Source organism: Barbus barbus, assembly GCF_936440315.1.
Source record: "Barbus barbus genome assembly, chromosome: 8".
NCBI classification, from domain to species: domain Eukaryota; kingdom Metazoa; phylum Chordata; class Actinopteri; order Cypriniformes; family Cyprinidae; genus Barbus; species Barbus barbus.
The window spans coordinates 27,826,935-27,846,770 of NC_136736.1; the positions used below are offsets into that span (position 1 = coordinate 27,826,935).

The 19,836-nt window shown below is 36.5% G+C and overlaps 1 protein-coding gene across 2 annotated transcripts in view; it reads left to right on the forward strand.

Annotated features, from left to right (window-relative positions):
* Positions 1–788: 788 nt before the first annotated feature.
* The window catches only part of LOC306873781 (protein tweety homolog 3), a 35,447-nt gene continuing 16,399 nt past the window's right edge, over positions 789–19,836 (forward strand). The window contains exons 1-5 of one of the 2 annotated variants that reach the window (XM_079423267.1): positions 789–1,184; positions 1,492–1,638; positions 10,946–11,115; positions 18,091–18,202; positions 19,536–19,756. In XM_079423267.1, the coding sequence (XP_079279393.1) occupies positions 1,513–1,638; positions 10,946–11,115; positions 18,091–18,202; positions 19,536–19,756 (629 nt within the window). In that variant the 5' untranslated portion in view covers positions 789–1,184; positions 1,492–1,512. The remainder of the gene's footprint in view (positions 1,185–1,491; positions 1,639–10,945; positions 11,116–18,090; positions 18,203–19,535; positions 19,757–19,836) is intronic. The other variant, XM_079423268.1, reaches the window with a different exon arrangement.

Consider the following 19,836-nt stretch of genomic DNA (forward strand, 5'->3'; position numbering starts at 1 on the left):
ATAGCTGATTATTAATTTAATCTTTTTAACCAATTAATATACATTTTGTCAGATGTACTGGATAATGGTAAAAGATAATAATTTTTTAATGCACAATTTCTACCTGATATTTTACAGCTTGACAAATAGAAATAAAAAATGTATATTCATAATATAAACATGCACATGGAGATTGAAAATTGTAATTAAAAAAGAAAACAGCGTTTAAGCCCATGCTAGAGGACTTGACCTTGTCAATTATATATAAATTTTTTTTTAACTGTATAAATTTTGGCCTAATTATTATTAATTCTGGGGTATTATATATGGGGGTATAAGATTAAGAGGGTTGCAATAAAAAAAAATAAAAATCACAAAAATAACTCGTGAACATTTTCCGAAGGTCAATCATCTTGCTGATAATTTGTTGAAATAAATATATATATATATATATATATATATAAATTTGCAAGTTAAAAAAATAACCAATCTCAATTAAGTATGCAAATAAATGCAAGAAGGAGGACCAATCGGATCAAATAATGCAAAATTACAACTCTTTTTCAAACTATACAGTTTATAACGTAAACGTATAAAACGTTTATACCTATATGTAGTAAAATTTAAGTATACAGTAGAATTAAAGCAACTAAATTGGTAAAAAACAGGAAACTGCAAAAAAAAAAAAAAAAAAAAAAAAAAAAAAAAAAAAAGTGTAGAAGAACAATAAAAAAAGCCATGACTTTAAGTTGCGTCATTTGGCCACTAGAGGTCAGTAAATATATAAATCCATTAGTGTATCGAAATACATGGCCGTGGATGATTGACAATCACGCCCGTGTCTTACTGTAGGCTGCTCACAGATCACTAGTTCATCCTCGTAATGCGTGATACTATTATGCATCTCAATTCTAACGCGACAGAAATGCATAAGCGCTAATCACGCGCGTCTCCTGGAAGAAAGCGGCGCGGGACCACCTTAAAACAAACGTGGCAATGGACATCAAAGGCGTTTAAAGCTCTTCCTTCAGCGCCAGTGTATCGCTGGATAACATGCAGACGGCAGTGACGCAAGGGCTGCGTTGACAAGCGACTGCTGAGCACAAGAGAAACCTGCAGCTGCTGTCGGTTCTCGCCCAAAACATCGTGGACAGGAGCTATTTGTCTCAGGTTTTCGCTGGAACTATGGTTTAGGCTGATAACGGGTAAGGATGGGTTCTTGATAGCAAAAGCCTGCATGAACGGATTGCAGTTTCAGTCCTAGTATATAAACAATGCACTTCAATTATTAGATTTAAAACATATATACGATCTGAGTAGATGTGGCTAAATATGTGTGTTGGCGACGAATTCTATGTGTTTGTTTGCTTGAGGGGCTTTGCTGCAGATTTTAACCCCTGCTTCACTGGAAGCAGCGAGTAAAGAGACACTTTAAAGGCATTTGATGCAATGCGACGTGATGAAGCAGCTCGAGTCTGGAATCGGCTGCTGAATGCATCGTGTCTTTTCCAGTCTTAGATCTGCGTGAACACTATGGCTGCTGTGGTCAATTATTCTCCGCCGTGGTGGGTTAACCTTTTCCATCGCCTCCCGCACTTCAACCTACAGTTTCAGCTGACCAGCAGCGATTTCCGCCCGGAGGACTCGGAATATCAGAAGGTAGGTCGAGTTCAAGTGCTACATGATTAGGAAAAACCGAAATCTGTGTGTGTGCGCGCGGAGCGGCAACATCAAAGGATGTTCTCGGGCATGACGTCACCCTCTCGAGGCTTTTACTGCAGTGTGACAACTAGTTAAGGTTTCGAGGTACTAGTTGGCATTCAGAGTGTCCCATATTCCATTTATGCACAGCTAAATGGTGATGATTATGAATAACAAACACAAAATATGTGGAACTGATGATAATGCATCAGTGAAAATGTCCTAGAATAGCCAATGATTATGCAGCAGACAGTATTTGACCCAGTAGCTTGATTAGTACTAACCAGCCTGAACTTTATGCCTAAGAGTGGCATTGATTTGTAATCAGTTTTAATGACTTCACTGTCTTACCCAGCTGCTCATGTTGCACACGAGAACAAACTGTCCAATCAGTGAGCAGTTACTGTCCAGAAATGATGTTATGCTTCGGAGCTGTGTGGAGACCCACAGAGATGGATATCAACACCCTGTAGGAGACATTATGTGCCTTTGCATATATAATGCATTTCTACATGCATATGCGACATTTGGTTATATCTATAATGCAGAGGCATCCAGGATTGCTGTTGTATCTCAGTTGCAGCATCATTAAAGGAATGCTGCCAAAAATTGGAAAAGCACCCTGTTCTCTCACTATGGTTCTTGGTGTAAACATCCAATTCGATGTTTTAACATTGTCAAAGCTGATCTGCTCTGTGCATTGGTGCTGTGCAGCATGTCAGCATTACATCACGGTATCAAAATGGTATTACCATGTTTCACAATTGTATTTTCCATATTAATAATTTCTGTAGCATGCAGAGAAAAGTGTTTTGGAGTGATGACTGAAATGAATCGCTCAAAGTTTTGAATCATTTAATTGAACGATTCATAGATTCAAATTTTACTGCTTACATTTAAATAAATCTTAACACTCATACCTGTGTGATGATGACAATACTAGTTTGATAAAACTACCATGAAACTTAGTGGTCAAATGAAAAGAACATTAAAATTCTGAAAGTTGCTTAATTTTATATTTTTAAAATCGCAATGAAACTGAAGTTTCAACAGGGACTGGGTTTAAACGGTCAAATCTGGCTCACAAGATTCACTTTCCTGCAGAGTTTAGCTCCAACCCTGATCAAACTCACCTACCTGTGATTTTCTAATAATCTTGAAGACATTGATTAGCGTGCTCAGGTGTGTTTGATTAGGGTTAGAGCTAAACTCTGCAGGAAAGTGGATCTCGTGAGCCAGATTTGAGTAGCCTTGATGATTGAATCTAGATCAGGGATGGGCAACTTCGGTCCTGGAGGGCCGGTGTCCTGCAGAGTTTAGCTCCAATCCTAATCAAACACACCTGCCTGTAACTTTCTAGTGATTTTGAAGACATTGATTATTACACCTGATTATAGCTTCTTCAGGTGTGTTTGATTAGGGTTGGAGTTAAACTCTGCAGGACACCGGCCCTCCAGGACCGAAGTTGCCCATCCCTGATCTAGATGATTGAAGTCGGCTTACGTCACCAGAAGGAAGTATGTTGTTTCACCAGAAGATCAGATTTATGACATTTTGATTAGAAAATACAAAGTCAAAAGATAATAAAAAAAATGTGCATGCATGAATTTTTCGCAATAAGTTCAAAAATACACATTTCGAAAATAGGTAGATTGAATTTTCATTTCATGCAGATTTAAAATAATCTAAAAACAATCTTTTAATAATTGGTGAATATTCTATACATCGCCCAGCCATATTGATTGACTACCATAGTATTACCATCTGACACCATTATTGTACCATGGTGCTGCCACACTACTTTTTTTTTAGTTGTTTTCACTGTTTCACTGAAAAAATGAAGGTCATGGAGACACTTTTCAAGTTCATATGTCAAGTAGGGCTGTTTACTGTCCACTTCATAAAATAAGGCTTTTTGTCAAAGCAGCCACTCTCCAGAGGACCAGTAGGAAATGGCATGCATCTGCGTGAAATTGCAGCCATGGTTGCCTTTGCTCACTAGCTATAGCTGTCACTGACCACATCCAGAGCTCTCCAGCGCTGTATGGTAAAATGACCAACAGCAGTCCGCGATGAAAAGAAACTCAAGGCTGCGGTAATAGAAATTGATCTCCAAGGTTCCAACATTGTGGTGTGGAGAGATCAGATGAATGTAATTCAATACTGCAATGCATCGTCAATTTGTAAAGTTCCTTTAGAGACATCAGCTCATTAATCACAGCAGATTCGGTTGAATACGAATGAAAAAGCTCTTGGCTTTCATTTTTTGCTGTGAATAGTTTTCCAAGGTCAAGACGTATTTTAAGTGATTGCATTCAGCTCCGTGAAACCGGTGTGCTTGTGTGTCAGTAAGGCCTGGTTTATCTGGGATGCTTGGAGATGAGCTTGGCCTAGTTGGTTGGCGTGTTGGATCTGAGGTCACAGGAAAGCCATGGGGTATGTGGGGGTAAATCTGTATGAGATGAGGTCATGACAAGCCTTTGGGTCTGTCTGGTCTGGCAGAGCGGGAGGGAGGGAGAGGAGAGGAAGAGGAGGGGGATGGGTGTCGTTATTCTCTATTTGATAAAAGATGAATGCACCCCTTTCTGTGGGCTTCTGTGAAAATGGGGTTTAATCCCTAATGTATCCCAGAGTGCTTTGCAGGCATCCTTTTGTCAAATAGACACATCGTCTTTATGCCAGTACCCCCTCGCTCTCATTCTCACACTCTCATGCATGCATGCTGGGACATACGGGGGGCTGCACTCGTTCAAACTGACACTACTATGCCAGTCCAATGGTTTTAAATGCCTGTAAATATCTGCTGTGGTAGTTGATACACAAATGAATATATATTTTAATTATTGCTGTCAAACAATTAATCACGATTAATCGCATCCAAAATAAAAGTTTGTTTACATAATGTGTGTACTGTGTGTATTTATTATAATACACACATGCACACATATTTAAGAAAAATGTTATGTTTGTAAGAATGTTTTATAATATATATTTATATAAAATATTATTATTATTATTATTTTTTTTTTTTTCAAAATAATTTGGTTATTTTTCTTCTCTTATGCTCACCAAGGCTACATTTATTTGATCAAAAATACAGTGAAAACAGTAATATTGTGAAATACTATTACAATTTAAATGAACTATTTTTTATTTTAATATTTACGCAATATATCTAAGACATTATGTATCTTATATAGTTTATATACTTTTATATGTATTATAGTTTATATATTAATATATCGAAGTTTAATGATTGTGTTGGCAAAGCCGAAAACCTGAAAAATTATATCTTCAATGTCACGATATTTCAGAAATTATTCTAATATGTTGATTTAATGCTAAAGAACCATTTCTGATTATCAATGTTGAAAACAGTATTATATATATTATATATATATATATATATACACACACACACACACACACTGTATATATATATATATACACTAATCACAAATGAAGTTTTAAAATATTTATGCTAAGAAATTTACAAAATATCTTCATGGAACATAATCTTTACTTAATATCCTAATGATTTGTGGCAGAAAAGAAAAATTGATAATTTTGCCCCTTACAATGTATTGTTGGCTATTGCTACAAATATACTCCAGCGACTTAAGACTGGTTTTGTGGTACAGGGTCACACATAAATTTTTTTGTGGAAGTTGTCATAATTTCTTTAAGGATTTATTAGATTTTTTATTTATTTTTATGAACAATGTAAAAGTCTATACTGTCACTTTTGATCATTTTAATTCTTGATGAATACAGTATTATTGTCTTTCAAAAATAAAGTAAAATCTGACCCTAAACTTATGAACTGTAAATGTGTATATATTATAGCATATTGAGGAGTGTTTGGTAAAACTTTTTAATTTTTTTAGTCACCCATTGATGTTGGTGGTGCAAAAATGGCATACTTAAAATGGCGGTTTTTTACTATTTTTAACTTTTTTGCAGTTGACATAAATAGTCCTGCAATGTGGGAAAAAAAATTATAGTTATTAATATGGGGTCATAAAAATAGAATTTTAAATAATTATAAAATGTGTAATTTAAAAATGCTATATAAAATAGTTATAGTTTTAGTCTTTTTAAATAGACACCTTTTGTAAGCAGATTTTTCAACGGACGCAGCAGTCCAGCTCTACTTCCTTTTAAATGGGACAAAAATGGCAAACATCATGCATCCATGTGCACACACATAGCCAGTGCCATTTCAGCATTATTCAGACCCCAAAGCCTCCCTTCAACCACCCTTAAAACTATGCTTACATCCTGGCACCGATAAGAAGACATTCATATGCACTTTTGGATTGAAAACATCTGTGCATTGGAGGGTTCACTTGGATCTCAGGGCACGATAGTTTGTCTGGATCTGACCCACCAGTAGCTGCCAAAACATGTCAGCAGTTTGTTCTCCTCTTTTCTCTGTACTTTAATGCCACATGGACCTCATCCACATCTACACTGGGTGTCCTTGTGTCTTTCTTTTGAGAAGACAATAGTGATTGTCTGATTTATAATGAATTGATCTTTTGAATCTGTTCTTTTTAATGAATTAGTCAATCAATACACAAAGTGCCTGTAATTCACTTGAGAGCTTTGTTTGGGAGATAAATTAAAGCGGGTGACATCATCATGTTAGTACAAATAAGACAACTTTTTACAGTCTGTGTAACTTAATTGAGAACATGGATCTACACATTAGAATTTAACTAAATATTTAAGCCTGTTTCACAGCAACAGTATAGCATAGTCACACAGGGACTTCTGGGAGTACTGTTGGAGAGATAAATTACCCACAAATATCTTTGTCCATACAATAAAAATCAATTGGGTCCAAAACAGCACTGGTCCAGGCTTTCATAGCACTTCATTGAAAAAAGAAAACATGAAAGTCCTGTGCCAAATTGTACATAAAGTATTTTTATGCATAGATTCACAAATAACTACAATGATTCACAAAACTGTGGTTGTTGTTCTGTAGAGTCATATTAAGATCTGTAGTAGCTAAACTAATGATGTAAGTTTTCCTCTGTTACCATTATTTGGGTAGCACTTTATTTTGCAGTCCTGTTACTCATTTACATACTATGTACTTATAATAATTACAATTACTAGTTACTAACCCTGAACCTTCCCCTAAACCTAACCCTACCCCATGTAGTTACCTTATATTACTAGTACTTTCTTAGGTAGGGACACTGGAAGTACATGTAAGTTCACGTAGTGTAAAATAAAGTGCAGTCATTATTTGTGTACTAAAACCCCGCCTGAAGTTCCCTTTGTTCACCTTGCTGTATGCTTCCTGTATGGTGCCGTGTTTCCCCCAGGGCTTTGGCTTTGGGGTGGAGGTGGGGGATCCCATTTATTTCTGTTTTAATTTTTCTGGACTCCTTTTTAATGGTTAAATAAAATGTTATTAATCAAAAAGCATGTCTAGCTAATTCAAATTTAACATCAATTTATTAAAAGTTTAACCAGAATTACATCTTTAGGGCCCTATGAAATGTTTTATTGGTATTGTCTTGTTCTATAGGAAAGGTCACTTTAAATGACTTCTGTTGTGATCTGGCACTATAGAGAAAATACAATTAAATAAAATTAACTTGACCTTCAAGGGGGGCGTTGGGTGCCCCCCCCCCCCCCCCCCCCCCCCCCAATATAATGGCGGGGGAAAATGGGATTAACAGATGCTGTACATCTGTTTTGGTTGGTATCAGGCTTCTGTTTTCTCAGCGTTACTGTATTAAAGATCTCAGCACAATATTTGTCTGTTCTGTGTCCAGAATGAGAGGAATTCGACTCTTTCTAAATCTGCAATAATTTGAGAAGATTTCCGTTTGCTGAAGACGTCTTCTACAGCTGTGTTGCCGTTCTCGTTTGACGTGTGGAAAAAGCACTAGGGTTTTTTTCTCAGCAGGGAATGTTGAAATAATTAAAAGCATATTGGGCAGGAAAGGGGCCCAGCTGGCAGGAAGTCACGAGTAGTAGCGATGAAACGGTTTACACCAGAACACTGCACCGTACACACACAAACACGCATACAAATGACACAAACACTGAGCTGAGAGGAAAATGTCATTGTGCTTAAATGACTGATTACTGTTTTAGCTTAACTCAGTACAGATGGGGTTAATATGGTGATTTAAATGTAGGTTTTGTCCATTAGCAGTTTGTGCTACAACCTATTGCTCAGTAAAAATCTGTTGTTATTGATCAGATCCTAAAGATCTACATGAAGATTCACATGCACATTAATGAAATGATCTGGCTGTTTTTTTTATATATACAATAAACTGCTGATGTTCTTATTTTACACAAATATACTTAATATAAATATCAAGTAAATATTTTATAGTAATTCACCTGCACATAAGTGAATTTTTCAAGAAATTTTCAACAAAACAAAAAATAAAAACGGTGTATTAGATCTGTTCAATAGACCGCACAATATAATTTAGTATAGTAGTTTATTTTAGTAGTGGACTAGTGGACTGATATGTTTTTTATTTGTGGATTGCACACGGGATGCTGATAATATAGTGCCATATAAACAGTATACACAAACTTGCACTTGTTTTATACTCTTATTTTACACAATATTTGCTTGAAATACACTTAAGTAAATATTAAATATGATGTACTGTAAGTACGCTTTAAAGTATAAAAATAAACAAGTTGAATAAATTGCTCTTATTTTGCACTCTTTTGCACAGTATTTACTTAATTCAAATATTGTGTGTAGAATTGTTTATTATGATTTGTCAAGACCTGAGATTGTGGGACTGACACAAAGGAAAGCTAACACTTCTGTTTCCATGAATGTTGTGGTTACTGTTGATACTATTGCACTGCTTATATTTTTTTCTACTGCTTAAAAATGATTACAGAAAAATTTAGACTTTAAAAACACACTTGATTTGTGCATACACATTCATAAACAATTCGGGTTTGGTTTTAAGGCATTCCTGTAATTCCTGCCATCCTGCTCTTTATTACTATAGAGTCAGCCCAATACAAAGTTAAGTTCAATCTCTCCCTCCCTGTGTCCCTGAGGGCTGGTAATAAGATAATTACATTTGAGAGTTGCAGACTCCCTCCCCCATTCCCATCCTCTCCTGGATTTTTTTCCGTCTAGTCTCTTCTCTTTGGTCTTGATTGCTGCTAGTCTCCTTTTGTGATCACAATAAAATCAGCTACCTACATTTGATCACATGTCCAGGAAATCTCAGCTTCGTAAACTTGGTTTAGTTTTTTATAAAAACAATAGAAGCCTAAAATATATCCTCGTTTAGATTTGCAACGTAAGTGTGTGTGCGTGACAGCTGATAATGAGTCCTCTCTAATCTCTTTACGGATGCTGTCATTGGTGACTGACTCAAATGAGCTTTGACAAATCGACAGACAGAAGCTGATATCAGCTTGCTCCCAGGTCCCTCAAAGATGACCAGGGATGGATATTAATGTGAAAATCTCATGACACCAGTTTTAAGCCATAACACACTATCTCAGCCCACTCAAGATAAGCATGTAGCTTTGTACTTTAAGGGTGAAAATTACGTCACTAAATGTCGCCGTCTATACAGGGGTGAATGCATATCAAACTGGGTCAATCTGGGCATTTGAGGACAAATGAGTGATCGTACTCTATTTAAAAAACTTGAGCATGTGATTATCAACTGTTTGGTGATGCTGCATTTCCTTTCATGCCCTGAATTATCTCTCAGTAAGGTTTGTAGGATAGAGGTTATATCAACATTTTGACTCAAAGGTCCTCGACAATTCATTTTGTGATTCCAGACGTTTCAGGAGCCATATGTTCTTTAATAATAAAAAATAAACAGCTTTTGAGGGATATCTTAATTGTATGTTGTTTTGGCATTAATTAAATGAGAATGTTATTTATGAATAATAATAATTTAAAATATTTTTTGTTTGCACTAGTTTGCTAGTGAACCACTGTTTTAAAATATATGCTTGTTGTAATTGGCGCTGCTTGCTAAATTTGCCCTTAATTCTTGTTATAATCTAAATTGATGATAAGATTAGTCATAAAATTAGATTAAATGTAAAAGGAAAAAGTGCTTTTTAGAAATACTTATGGTAGACTACACAAATTTTCTAATCTGGACAGATTTTCTGTTACCATCATACACTGCACGATTTTCTAAGAAATCCGTCAGCCTGAAACTGCAGACTGGCTTATATTTTCGGCAACGAGCGTCAGCTTGTCCAGACTGTAAATCTGGGCCAAAGTCGTGTAGTGTATTCCAGCTATTAGCAACCCTTGCCCTGGCAACAACCTGAATGTTTTGCATGAGCAAGCATCACTCCAATTGACTTTAGAAAATAAAATGCAAAAATATAGGCTAGTAAAAATGTAGTTGATAAAAAAAAAAATGTATTGCAAGAATAATTTGCTGCTTGAGTAAATAAAGGACATGCTCAATATATTCCGTTAAACAAAAGATATTCCAGAGGAAGCTAACTATTTCTTATCTTTTGTATGTAAAAAAAAAAAAAAAAAAAAACTGAAAGAAAAAGACAAATGTGAACTACTAAAACCATGTCGCTGTATTTTTAATGTGATTTACCCAAATAGGACATGCTTCTTGATCAGCTTGTTAGTACCGGACGAACATTCAGAAGATCATTGCCTTTATTAGAGGTAGATTATGGTTAGGAATACCTTTCAGACTGTGATTTTGATAGGAATGTTGTTCCAGAACTAACAACGGATGTTGATTTAGTAGCACATCCTAGTTCTTGGCACCATGTTGTATGTATGTATGTGTGTGTGTGTGTGTGTGTGTTTATGCAGATTTGTATACAGAAGAACCTCTGAGCTTATACTCCACAGCTCTGAGACCAAAAGAAGTCTCCCATGTACAGCCTGACCTACATTTGATGCATATGGAGAAAAATCTAGATCATTCATGACACTTCTGGTTCAGTGGAAGAGCTTGTGGATTAAACATGCAGGACTCCTGAAAGTAACTCCCCTTTTATCTAAAAGCAGAGGGTTTCCCATCCAGAATAGCAGCTTGTACATCAATAAGTAAAATAGTCTCAAACAATATGTTACTCCAGATTACAGTTAAAGAAAACATGCAATACGGTACAATAACAAAAGATTTTGATTGGAAGAACCAGCCTTCAATGGCCTCATTGTATTCTTAATTGTTCATGGTTCATTTACTGCTACACTAAAAACAATGAAGTCTAAATTACTCCCTTTTTCTCTCTCTCGTTGCAGTCTGTGTTGTTGCTAGGTGCAGTAGCGTTGGTGTGCTTGGCGCTCGACCTCCTCTTCCTCCTCTTCTACTCCTTTTGGCTGTGCTGCCGTCGCAGGAAGAACCGGGACTCGCCCAATGCGGACTGCTGCTGCACCGCTTGGTGCGTGATCATCGCCATGCTCGTGTGCAGGTCCGTGGTTTGCACTCTTACACAGTTAAACACGAAACACTCATCACCTCGCTGCCTCCACACACACATCATGTGGCAGTACACATCATAAGTTCCAGTTAATTGGGCGTCACGACTGGACTTCCACACAAATAAATCTGTCAATGAACTTCATCCAGTTGGGAACATTTTGCCTGTTTTCCTAAACCTAGAGAACTCCCTCTCTGTCCACTCCCAACATAGGCAGAAAACTCAAATGGAAGCTTGTTGTTGAATAATTGTAAAGTAATATTTCACCCAAAAATGAAAATTTGCTGAAAATTCACTCACCCTCAGGCTGTCCAAGATGTAGATGAGAATATTTATTCATCGGAAAAGATTTGGTAAAATGTAGCATTACATCACTTGCTCACCAATGGATCCTTTGTAGTGAATGGGTGCCGTCAGAATGAGAGTCCTAACAGCTGATAAAAACATCAGTTTTTGAGTGTACAAATGCATGAGACTTGACATTCATTTTAAAAATTTTACTTTTTACATTTTACATGTTGTTTAAACATAAATGTGTGTTGGAAGTGTACACATCCATCCTATAATGATAAAGATCCAACCAGTATTTTTTCTTTTTAATACCTATTTTAAAACCCCTTTCTCAAATCAGGCTGTTCTGAGACTCCTGTCAGTTCTGTACAGACCGCTCCCACGATAGTTGATTGACAAGGCCGTCTTACCTTAGACCCGCCCTGAGTGAGCTGAGAGCTGTCCGCCATTGTGTTGACTCCGGTGCAAGGGAAGACAAGAATGTCTCCGATTACGCGATTGAGGTGTTTTGTTGTTGGATGTAATAATGAGCATAGCAGTCGTCATTTACTCCCGATATCTGAGCCGCTGAAGATGCAGTGGATTAACATTACTTCTGTTTTGAAGGAAATGCGCCGATCCCGATCTTCCTAAATGTCTGTTCGCGCAAATCATTTGTGATCCAGTTTCAAGTCCAGAAGAAAGGAGTATAAGGTTTTTTTTTTATGAATCTTTGCAAATCGCCTTTCCTAATAACGTGCTAGTTAGCCAGTTTTGCGGCTGAAGTAAACAGTACTTCTCGTCACCCCACGGACGAGAGGGGCGGGGTCAGCAGAGTTTATTAGCATTTAAAGCAACATGGACTAGAATGGCTTGCTAAAAACAGAGCCAATTTTGACAGGGTAAAAAGGGTGTTGTTTTACACTACCATTGAGAAATTTTAACCAAAGTATGTTATAGACTTTTCATTAAGACCCTAAAGAATCATATCAACTTGTGTAAAATGGGCATCTGATGACCCCTTTAAAGGAATAATTCACTACAAAATTAAAATTGTCATCCTTTACTCCCCCTCGTGTTGTTCCAAACCAAAAAGAGTTTCTTTCTCATGTTGAACATAAAAGAAGATATTTTGAAGAAAGCTGGTAATCAAACAGTTTGTGCTCAAAATAAGAAAGAAACTTATAACCTCATGTTGTTCCAAACCTGTGACATTCATTCTTCTGTGGAACACAAAAGAAGATATTCTGATAGTATGTTAGTAACCAAACCATATTCTGACTTCTATTATCTGTATTTTAAGGTATTATTCACAATATTTTTTATGTTCCACAGAAGTAAGAAAATCATACAGGTTTGGAATGATATGAGGGTGAGTAAATGATGATGGAATGATGGAATATAATTTTTTTTTTTTTGTTGATCCATCCCATTAAATGTCTGCCAAGAGAGTAGGAAATGGTTCCTAGAGAATAGTCAATTCTAAACCGGTTCTTCAGTCCAAAAAGATATGTATTTGTTACCAAAAGCCAAAAAAAGAACTAAAGAGCTCTTAAGTAATTGCTGTATGACACATAAATCATGTAACACATATGGCAGCTTATTAAACGCCTAACCCACGCTGATGAGCGCCACTGGCTGTGATTCATTTGAAATAGTAGGTGTGTGTGTGGAACGGATGGTACCTCATCTGTATTTTTAGTAATAATCCCTGTCTGTTTCTCAGGCGCACATGTTTTGCTTTGTTCACCCTTTCATTGTTCAGGAGATGTCCTGTTAGGAAATTTTTCACAATCCACATGCTGTCACATTAGGTTGACAAGCTTCCATCTGCTTTCTTGTCACTTTTGCGAAATCAATTACATTACCTTACATTACTCTTTTTATAGACTGACATTTTTATAGTACCGTATGTCATCTTTCTGTTCTATTTGTCTAAGCTAGTAAATAGTGAAGTGTTTATGTTCTGTGTATCTTGTATACATTTGGTCTCCTGTGAAAACAGCTCTAATCATTCCTGTCAGATCTCTTTAAATATAGAGAGAGGTGAGAGGTCAGGTCAGGTCAGGTCGGCAGCTATTCCACGCTGAACCCAGGACACAGAGGTTAAATAGTTGAATCAAGTGCCTGCATTAGTTAGGGGTTAGAATGATTCCGGCTTAATAAGGGTTATGCGAAACAAACTTCAGTGTTCTTTAAAAGAGGTCGCATTGCTTCCGGTTCAGCTATTTTGTATGTGCTTCATTAAATCTAGATATGCCTTCAAAGGAGATACCAAGGATGAGCATAACTGATGTTCATCACAGACTGATATCAAAGTTTTTTTTCTTCTTGTCACTGTCATTAAGATATTAAAATTTAAATAAAACACCAACAATAACTGATTACCTTAAAAGTGCATAGATATCGCAATCAGCTCATAAAGATGTTAACACTTTCTCAGACAAATGAATGCAATGAGACCTGTTCTCTGGTTTGTCAGGTGACATATACCTCATTGTCCTGCAATGACCCTGTTTAATAATACCAGCTGCTCTTTTCAGCGGTCGTGATGTAGAAATGTAGTCTTGAAATAGAAGCCACACAGAAATACTGTGATTTTTAGCTGTTTACACTCTGTAAATGGTTATCTAAAAATAACTTCTTGTCGTGACCTGAGATTTTGGGCTCCTTCATTTGTTAAAAAAAAAAAAAAAAAAAGCTTTGATTGCACAAAAAGGATTTTACATGGTTCTGTTCTAATTAAAGATGTTAATTTTTTTTTGTGCACAACCCTTCGATGTGAAGGCTCATTTTAGTTATGCCATTTTAGAAATAATAATAAAAATGTATTGGCATGTTTGTTAGCCATGATTAATTTGATTAATCTGACCAAAAATGTCTGATAATATGGAAGTTAATGAGATGAAGTGAGTAATATCCAGCAGGTCATGTGACCCTACGTGATCTGTTTTGGCGAAACTGTTAAACTCTTAGAAGTTTATTTTTTTCAAAAATAATTGTAATTTCATTAGGGCAGCATTTTTTAACAGGAGATCTGCTAATTATTGTTTAAAAGATTTTTTGTGAAATACAATTTAATATTAAGCTATTATAGCAAATAATAGTAATGTATATCAATAATGATTCTTAATGTCTTTGCAAATAATCAATGTAAATACATTGACATTTAGCTGCTGAAGGAGAAAACTCTTATAAAGTAAAGTTTCTTTAATTTGTGTAAATAAGCCATCATTTTGCATACACATTTTTGACAGTTTTGTTTTCATTAACTCTTACTGATTATTGTTGTAATTGCTTTTAGGTTGCTTTCTTTGTCTTCTGTTCAGATTATTTTCTGGTCTCTCCTCCCATTTGTTGCCCCACTAGGGTCATCAGACGATCTCCTCCCCTCTGTTCCACCCCTTCTGCCTTCCCTTCCTCCTCCTTTCTCTCATCTGTCCTGTATCTGACTTCATGCTCTGCCATTCAATGCTGTGATTGACAAACAAAGAAGAGATTATTTCCCTTAGAGAGAGATGGATGCAGAAAGAACCAGAGAAAAGGACAATGATGACTGATTGATTGAGGGAAATGCAGATAAAGCTTAACTGGGAAAAGTGAGCAAGCTGCGGGATCAGACTGAGTGATGGGTCCATGGCAGAGATGAGAGATGTCATGCTGATATGATGGCTCAGATGAAATGCACTGCGTCTCATGCATCATTAAGCACATCAAATAGTGCACACATGCACTAATGCACACATGTGCACATGCTCCGTTGAGTGACCTAAAACATGGGAGCGCTCTCCTTAAACCCTAATCTCCCTAATGTTTTGTGTCTTTAGTAGCTCAATGAATGTTCTCATTCAGAACTGTTCAAAATAGTCATTTTGTGAAACAAAATAAATGTATCCATGAAGCAATATTACATATGATTTATTTTCAGAAAATTGAATATGCTTTTTTTTATTGTGGCAATGGCAGATTTTTTTTTTTGTTTGAAGCAAAAACTAACTAAATGCATAATTTTATTTCTTATTTTATATTAGACACTTGCATTGTAAAACAATATTGATTTAGACTTGTATGCTTTTCTTTTTTCTGATGAACACAAAGGAAGATGTTTTGAAGAATGTTGATAACCAAAAAGTTCATGTTCCGATTTAATTTTATTGTATTTTTGTCCTTTTAATGGATGTCAGTGGTAACCGAAACTGTTTAGTTACCAATATTCTTCAAAATGTAATTATTTAATTAATTATTTTTAAATTATTTTTTAAGCATATTGAGCATCCCCAAAAGTACTAAAAGAACATTTAATGTAATCGTTAAGAGACCAGAGTTGGTAGTTCACCCAGTTTGAATCATGATTCAGGTCAGAAAAAATGTGGAAAAAATGATCTTAGTTGTTCTCTATGATTCCAATTTTATAATTCATTCATTAATTAATTCATTCTGAAACTTTTTCTAAATAGTATTTGATTGAGAAAAAAACATTCATTTTCTAAAAACAAATCTTATGTAATATTGCTTCACGGATAAATTTATTTTGTTTAAAAGATGTTTTTGACACTGATGTTTTCAGATGTTTACTGGAAATAATGAGACAAAGCAGCCGATTGATATTTTTTGCCGTGTATGTGCATGTATGATTTCGTCCTGGGCTAAAGAGATTCGCCGTGGACAAAAATATTTTCTTCCTCTCTGTACTAAGTTCTCTCTTTTTCCCTCTGTCGCCCTCACATCAGTTTTCCCCCTCTCTCCCCGGTGCTGCCCCCTCGGTGCCTTGGAGATGTTGCCATAGCAACAGAATAAGATTTTGAACACTGAAGCTGCGAGATGAATAATGCACTGCAGGTCTCTCTGCCTGTGTGTGTGTGTGTGTGTGTGTGTGTGTGTGTGTGTGTGTGTGTGTGTGTGTGTGTGTGTGTGTGTGTGTGTGTGTGTGTGTGTGTGTGTGTGTGTGTGTGTGTGTGTGTGTGTGTGTGTGTGTGTGTGTGTGTGTGTGTGTGTGTGTGTGTGTGTGTGTGTGTGTGTGTGTGTGTGTGTGTGTGTGTGTGTGTGTGTGTGTGTGTGTGTGTGTGTGTGTGTGTGTGTGTGTGTGTGTGTGTGTGTGTGTGTGTGTGTGTGTGTGTGTGTGTGTGTGTGTGTGTGTGTGTGTGGGCACTGCGTATATATGAGTTCTATAGCCGCAGAGAGTCATTATTCAATATCTCTTATCTAACACTGCCAGATTCTCACAAAGATATTTGTATGTATTTGTGCGTTGTTTAATTGCGAGTAATTTTGTCTTGGTTAATGGATACTACTTTGGCTCAGTAATTGACCCCATCAAGCCAGAATCAATTCTATTTATAGCAGCCAGGACTCATAAAATGTAATAGCTTATTTTCCACTACAATTACATTAACCTGAGTTGATCTTGTTAAAGCTTTAAAGTCTGAGGTTATTTGTCCTGACTCTTCATATTAATGTTTGAAAAGCCAACTGCATTTCTAAACAAACCCACATAGACATGCACATTTAATCAAAATCAATAATGCAAATATCACAATATTCTGTACTGATTATGTACTATTCAATTTATATGGTACGTAAAATCATGGTACTTATGTAAAATAACATGGAAGTACAGTACCTTTTGTAATTTTGGTGCTTTGTTTTTTAGTTAAGTGTGCTTAATGATTCAGTATGATCACATTACCATCTTAAACCAACACTGTAGCACTTGGGAATCAAATATTTTCATATACATGATATATTAACAACCAGTTTTGGATACAGTTACTAGACAGAACTGTTAGCATATGTGCCCACTCACACGATCTAACCGATAAACACACAAGAGGATGATTATGGTCAGTGCTGTTATCGTGAGGGTTTCTGGGTAACAGTGGGAAAGTCTCGGTGAGCCATGTGACTCCTGACCTTAACAAAGAATGACAGCTTGACCTCTCTCTCTTGATATCTCTCGGTCTCACACACTTTTAAGCTTATAAGAGCTCTCCTGCCTAAATCCTCTTGTATTTGAGGGATAGAGACAAAAAGTAACACATGCAGGAAAACTTGCACACGGCATCAGATAAAACGCTCACGCATACACACCAAAACCACCCTGAGATCAATTTACCCGAAATAAATGCTTCATTATCACACATGAATTCCTTTGTGTTAATTTGCCCTTATAAGGTATTTAAAAACTTTACATTGTTCACGTAAATTCTGTTCTTTTTCTTTTAAAGATGAAAAGATTCTCATTTGAGTGTGCATATGTGTGTGTGTGTGTGTGTGTGTGTGTGTGTATATTTATATAAAAAAATATATGCATAATAATATACAGTATACATATATGTAAACACAAATATTTATTTTGGATATGAAGACAGCCCTATAATATACACACACACACACACACACACAAAGAATTAAACGCATAGCAGTCAATTCACACACAGTTTAGTTTTTTCTGATACAAGCTGTAAATTTTAGGGAAATCACATGGATCTGTGTTTTATTGTCAATAAAATAAAAGTGAAAACAACACTGTTGGTTCAGCCAAGATCAGCTCTGCTAACCTGGGCATTTTCTTGTTTTTGTACTTTTAGCATTGCAGAATTAAGACATTGCTTGTGCAAGAATGCTGATTTACAGCCTATATAAAAGAGTCTGCCACATTCACATGAGCTAATTTCTGTTTTGGTCACTTTCCCGCAGTGCTGGCATTGCAGTCGGTTTCTATGGAAACGGCGAAACGTGCGATGGCATGACACGACTGACATACTCTTTGCGCCATGCTAACCAAACAGTGGCAGGCATCGACAAACTGGTGAGTGAAGCTGGGGAAATTTTGCCTTATCCAAGTGTTCAAAACGTGCTTAACTGCCCTTCTGTTGTCAGTCCTAAACACTGTACCACTTTTTTCAAGCTCTTTACCACCGTTGCTAGCTATTTTACAGCCCTAACTAATAGGGTTGCACGGCATACCAATACTAAAGTACTGTGGTGCCAAAAATGTACCTCTGTCTCTACTGAACTCCCCACTGCTGCCGCTAGAGTTCATTGCCCTTTGCTGAACACTTTAACTTGAATAAACATTCAAATCTGTTGCCAAATGCTCCACCGCACCTCATGGCCATAGCTAAAACCACCAGCATACAGGGTTATTAAATGTTAATGCATTCATAAGGTTGAGGGTTTAATTGTTTTGGTTGGCTGGCTAGCATTTCATGTAGGAAGTAATTATGTATCAAAATATCCATTAGCAGGTGTTCTGACTGTTAGAGAGCCTGAGAGCTCATTGAGTCCTAGTTTTCATTCGGTGAAAGCCGAAACGGAAATCAAAGTTTATCTAATAATCAATTAATTAATCAAATTTATTTAACAATCAACACTTGTTGTATGTAAGCATTTAAATTGCACAGCATTGAAACGTCACAACAATTCCGGCCTTCCAAATCTGTTTTGACTGAAACCGAAAAATCATTTTCAGCTGAATAGCAATTTATATCAAAGTGTATTTCACTTTGACACTAGCAGCTGAATGCATGGCATTTCAAAGTATCCTCCATTTGATGGTGTGCGTAAGGCTTTTGCCACATGTGCACTGGAAAGTTTCATCTTTGTCCATTGTCTCTTTACCCCCCTAACAAAAGCATCTTCTTTAGTTGTTCTTGTTGTTCTGTCTCTTCAGTTTCTTTTACAGCTGTGAAACAATGGCATTTATGTGTACTATTCTGATGTATTACAGTGTACTTGAGGCTTTTAGTGTATACACATTATTATTTGTATTATAAGCCGTTCTCTCCCTTATGACTAATAAAAGTGTGTATAGGAGTTGTTCACATATTCTCAAAATGATGCTCGGGCCGAGCAGCTCGGTTAATGTATATCTTCCACAGAAGAAAATTCAATAAACAGTTGTTAACAAAAAAAAGATGTGCACAAATGAACAAACAAAAACATTTAGTCCACCTAATATATTAAAATCACCAAACTTCTGATACAGTAATCAGCCAGATGGGCAGTTCTTCAAAACTCATCAACCTGGTCAGTCACTTATGATAACCTACATTATAACCTGCCAGTTTGATTCAGGGGACAGAAAAAAAAACGTATCTGATTTATTGAGCCTAAAATATGTGCTTGTTTATGTGTTTTAGGTATCAGAGAGCACCAACAGTCTGAATGAAACCCTGCAGGAGGGTTTGGTGCAGCTGGAGACTGTGTACTCCAAGAATACAGACTACCTGTCCATCGTCCAGAAACTGCAGGGTCAGCTGGACGAGCTGATCAATCTGATGGTGGAGGTGCCTTTCTGGAGCAGTACGGATCTCTCTCTGGATCACCTGGCTTCCATCACTGAGCAGTATGACTGGTACAGGTAATTAAGAAGTCCAATCTAGTCCTCATGCTCTGTGATCATTTGTTTCAACAATATTACCCAGATAATACTGGTGTCTA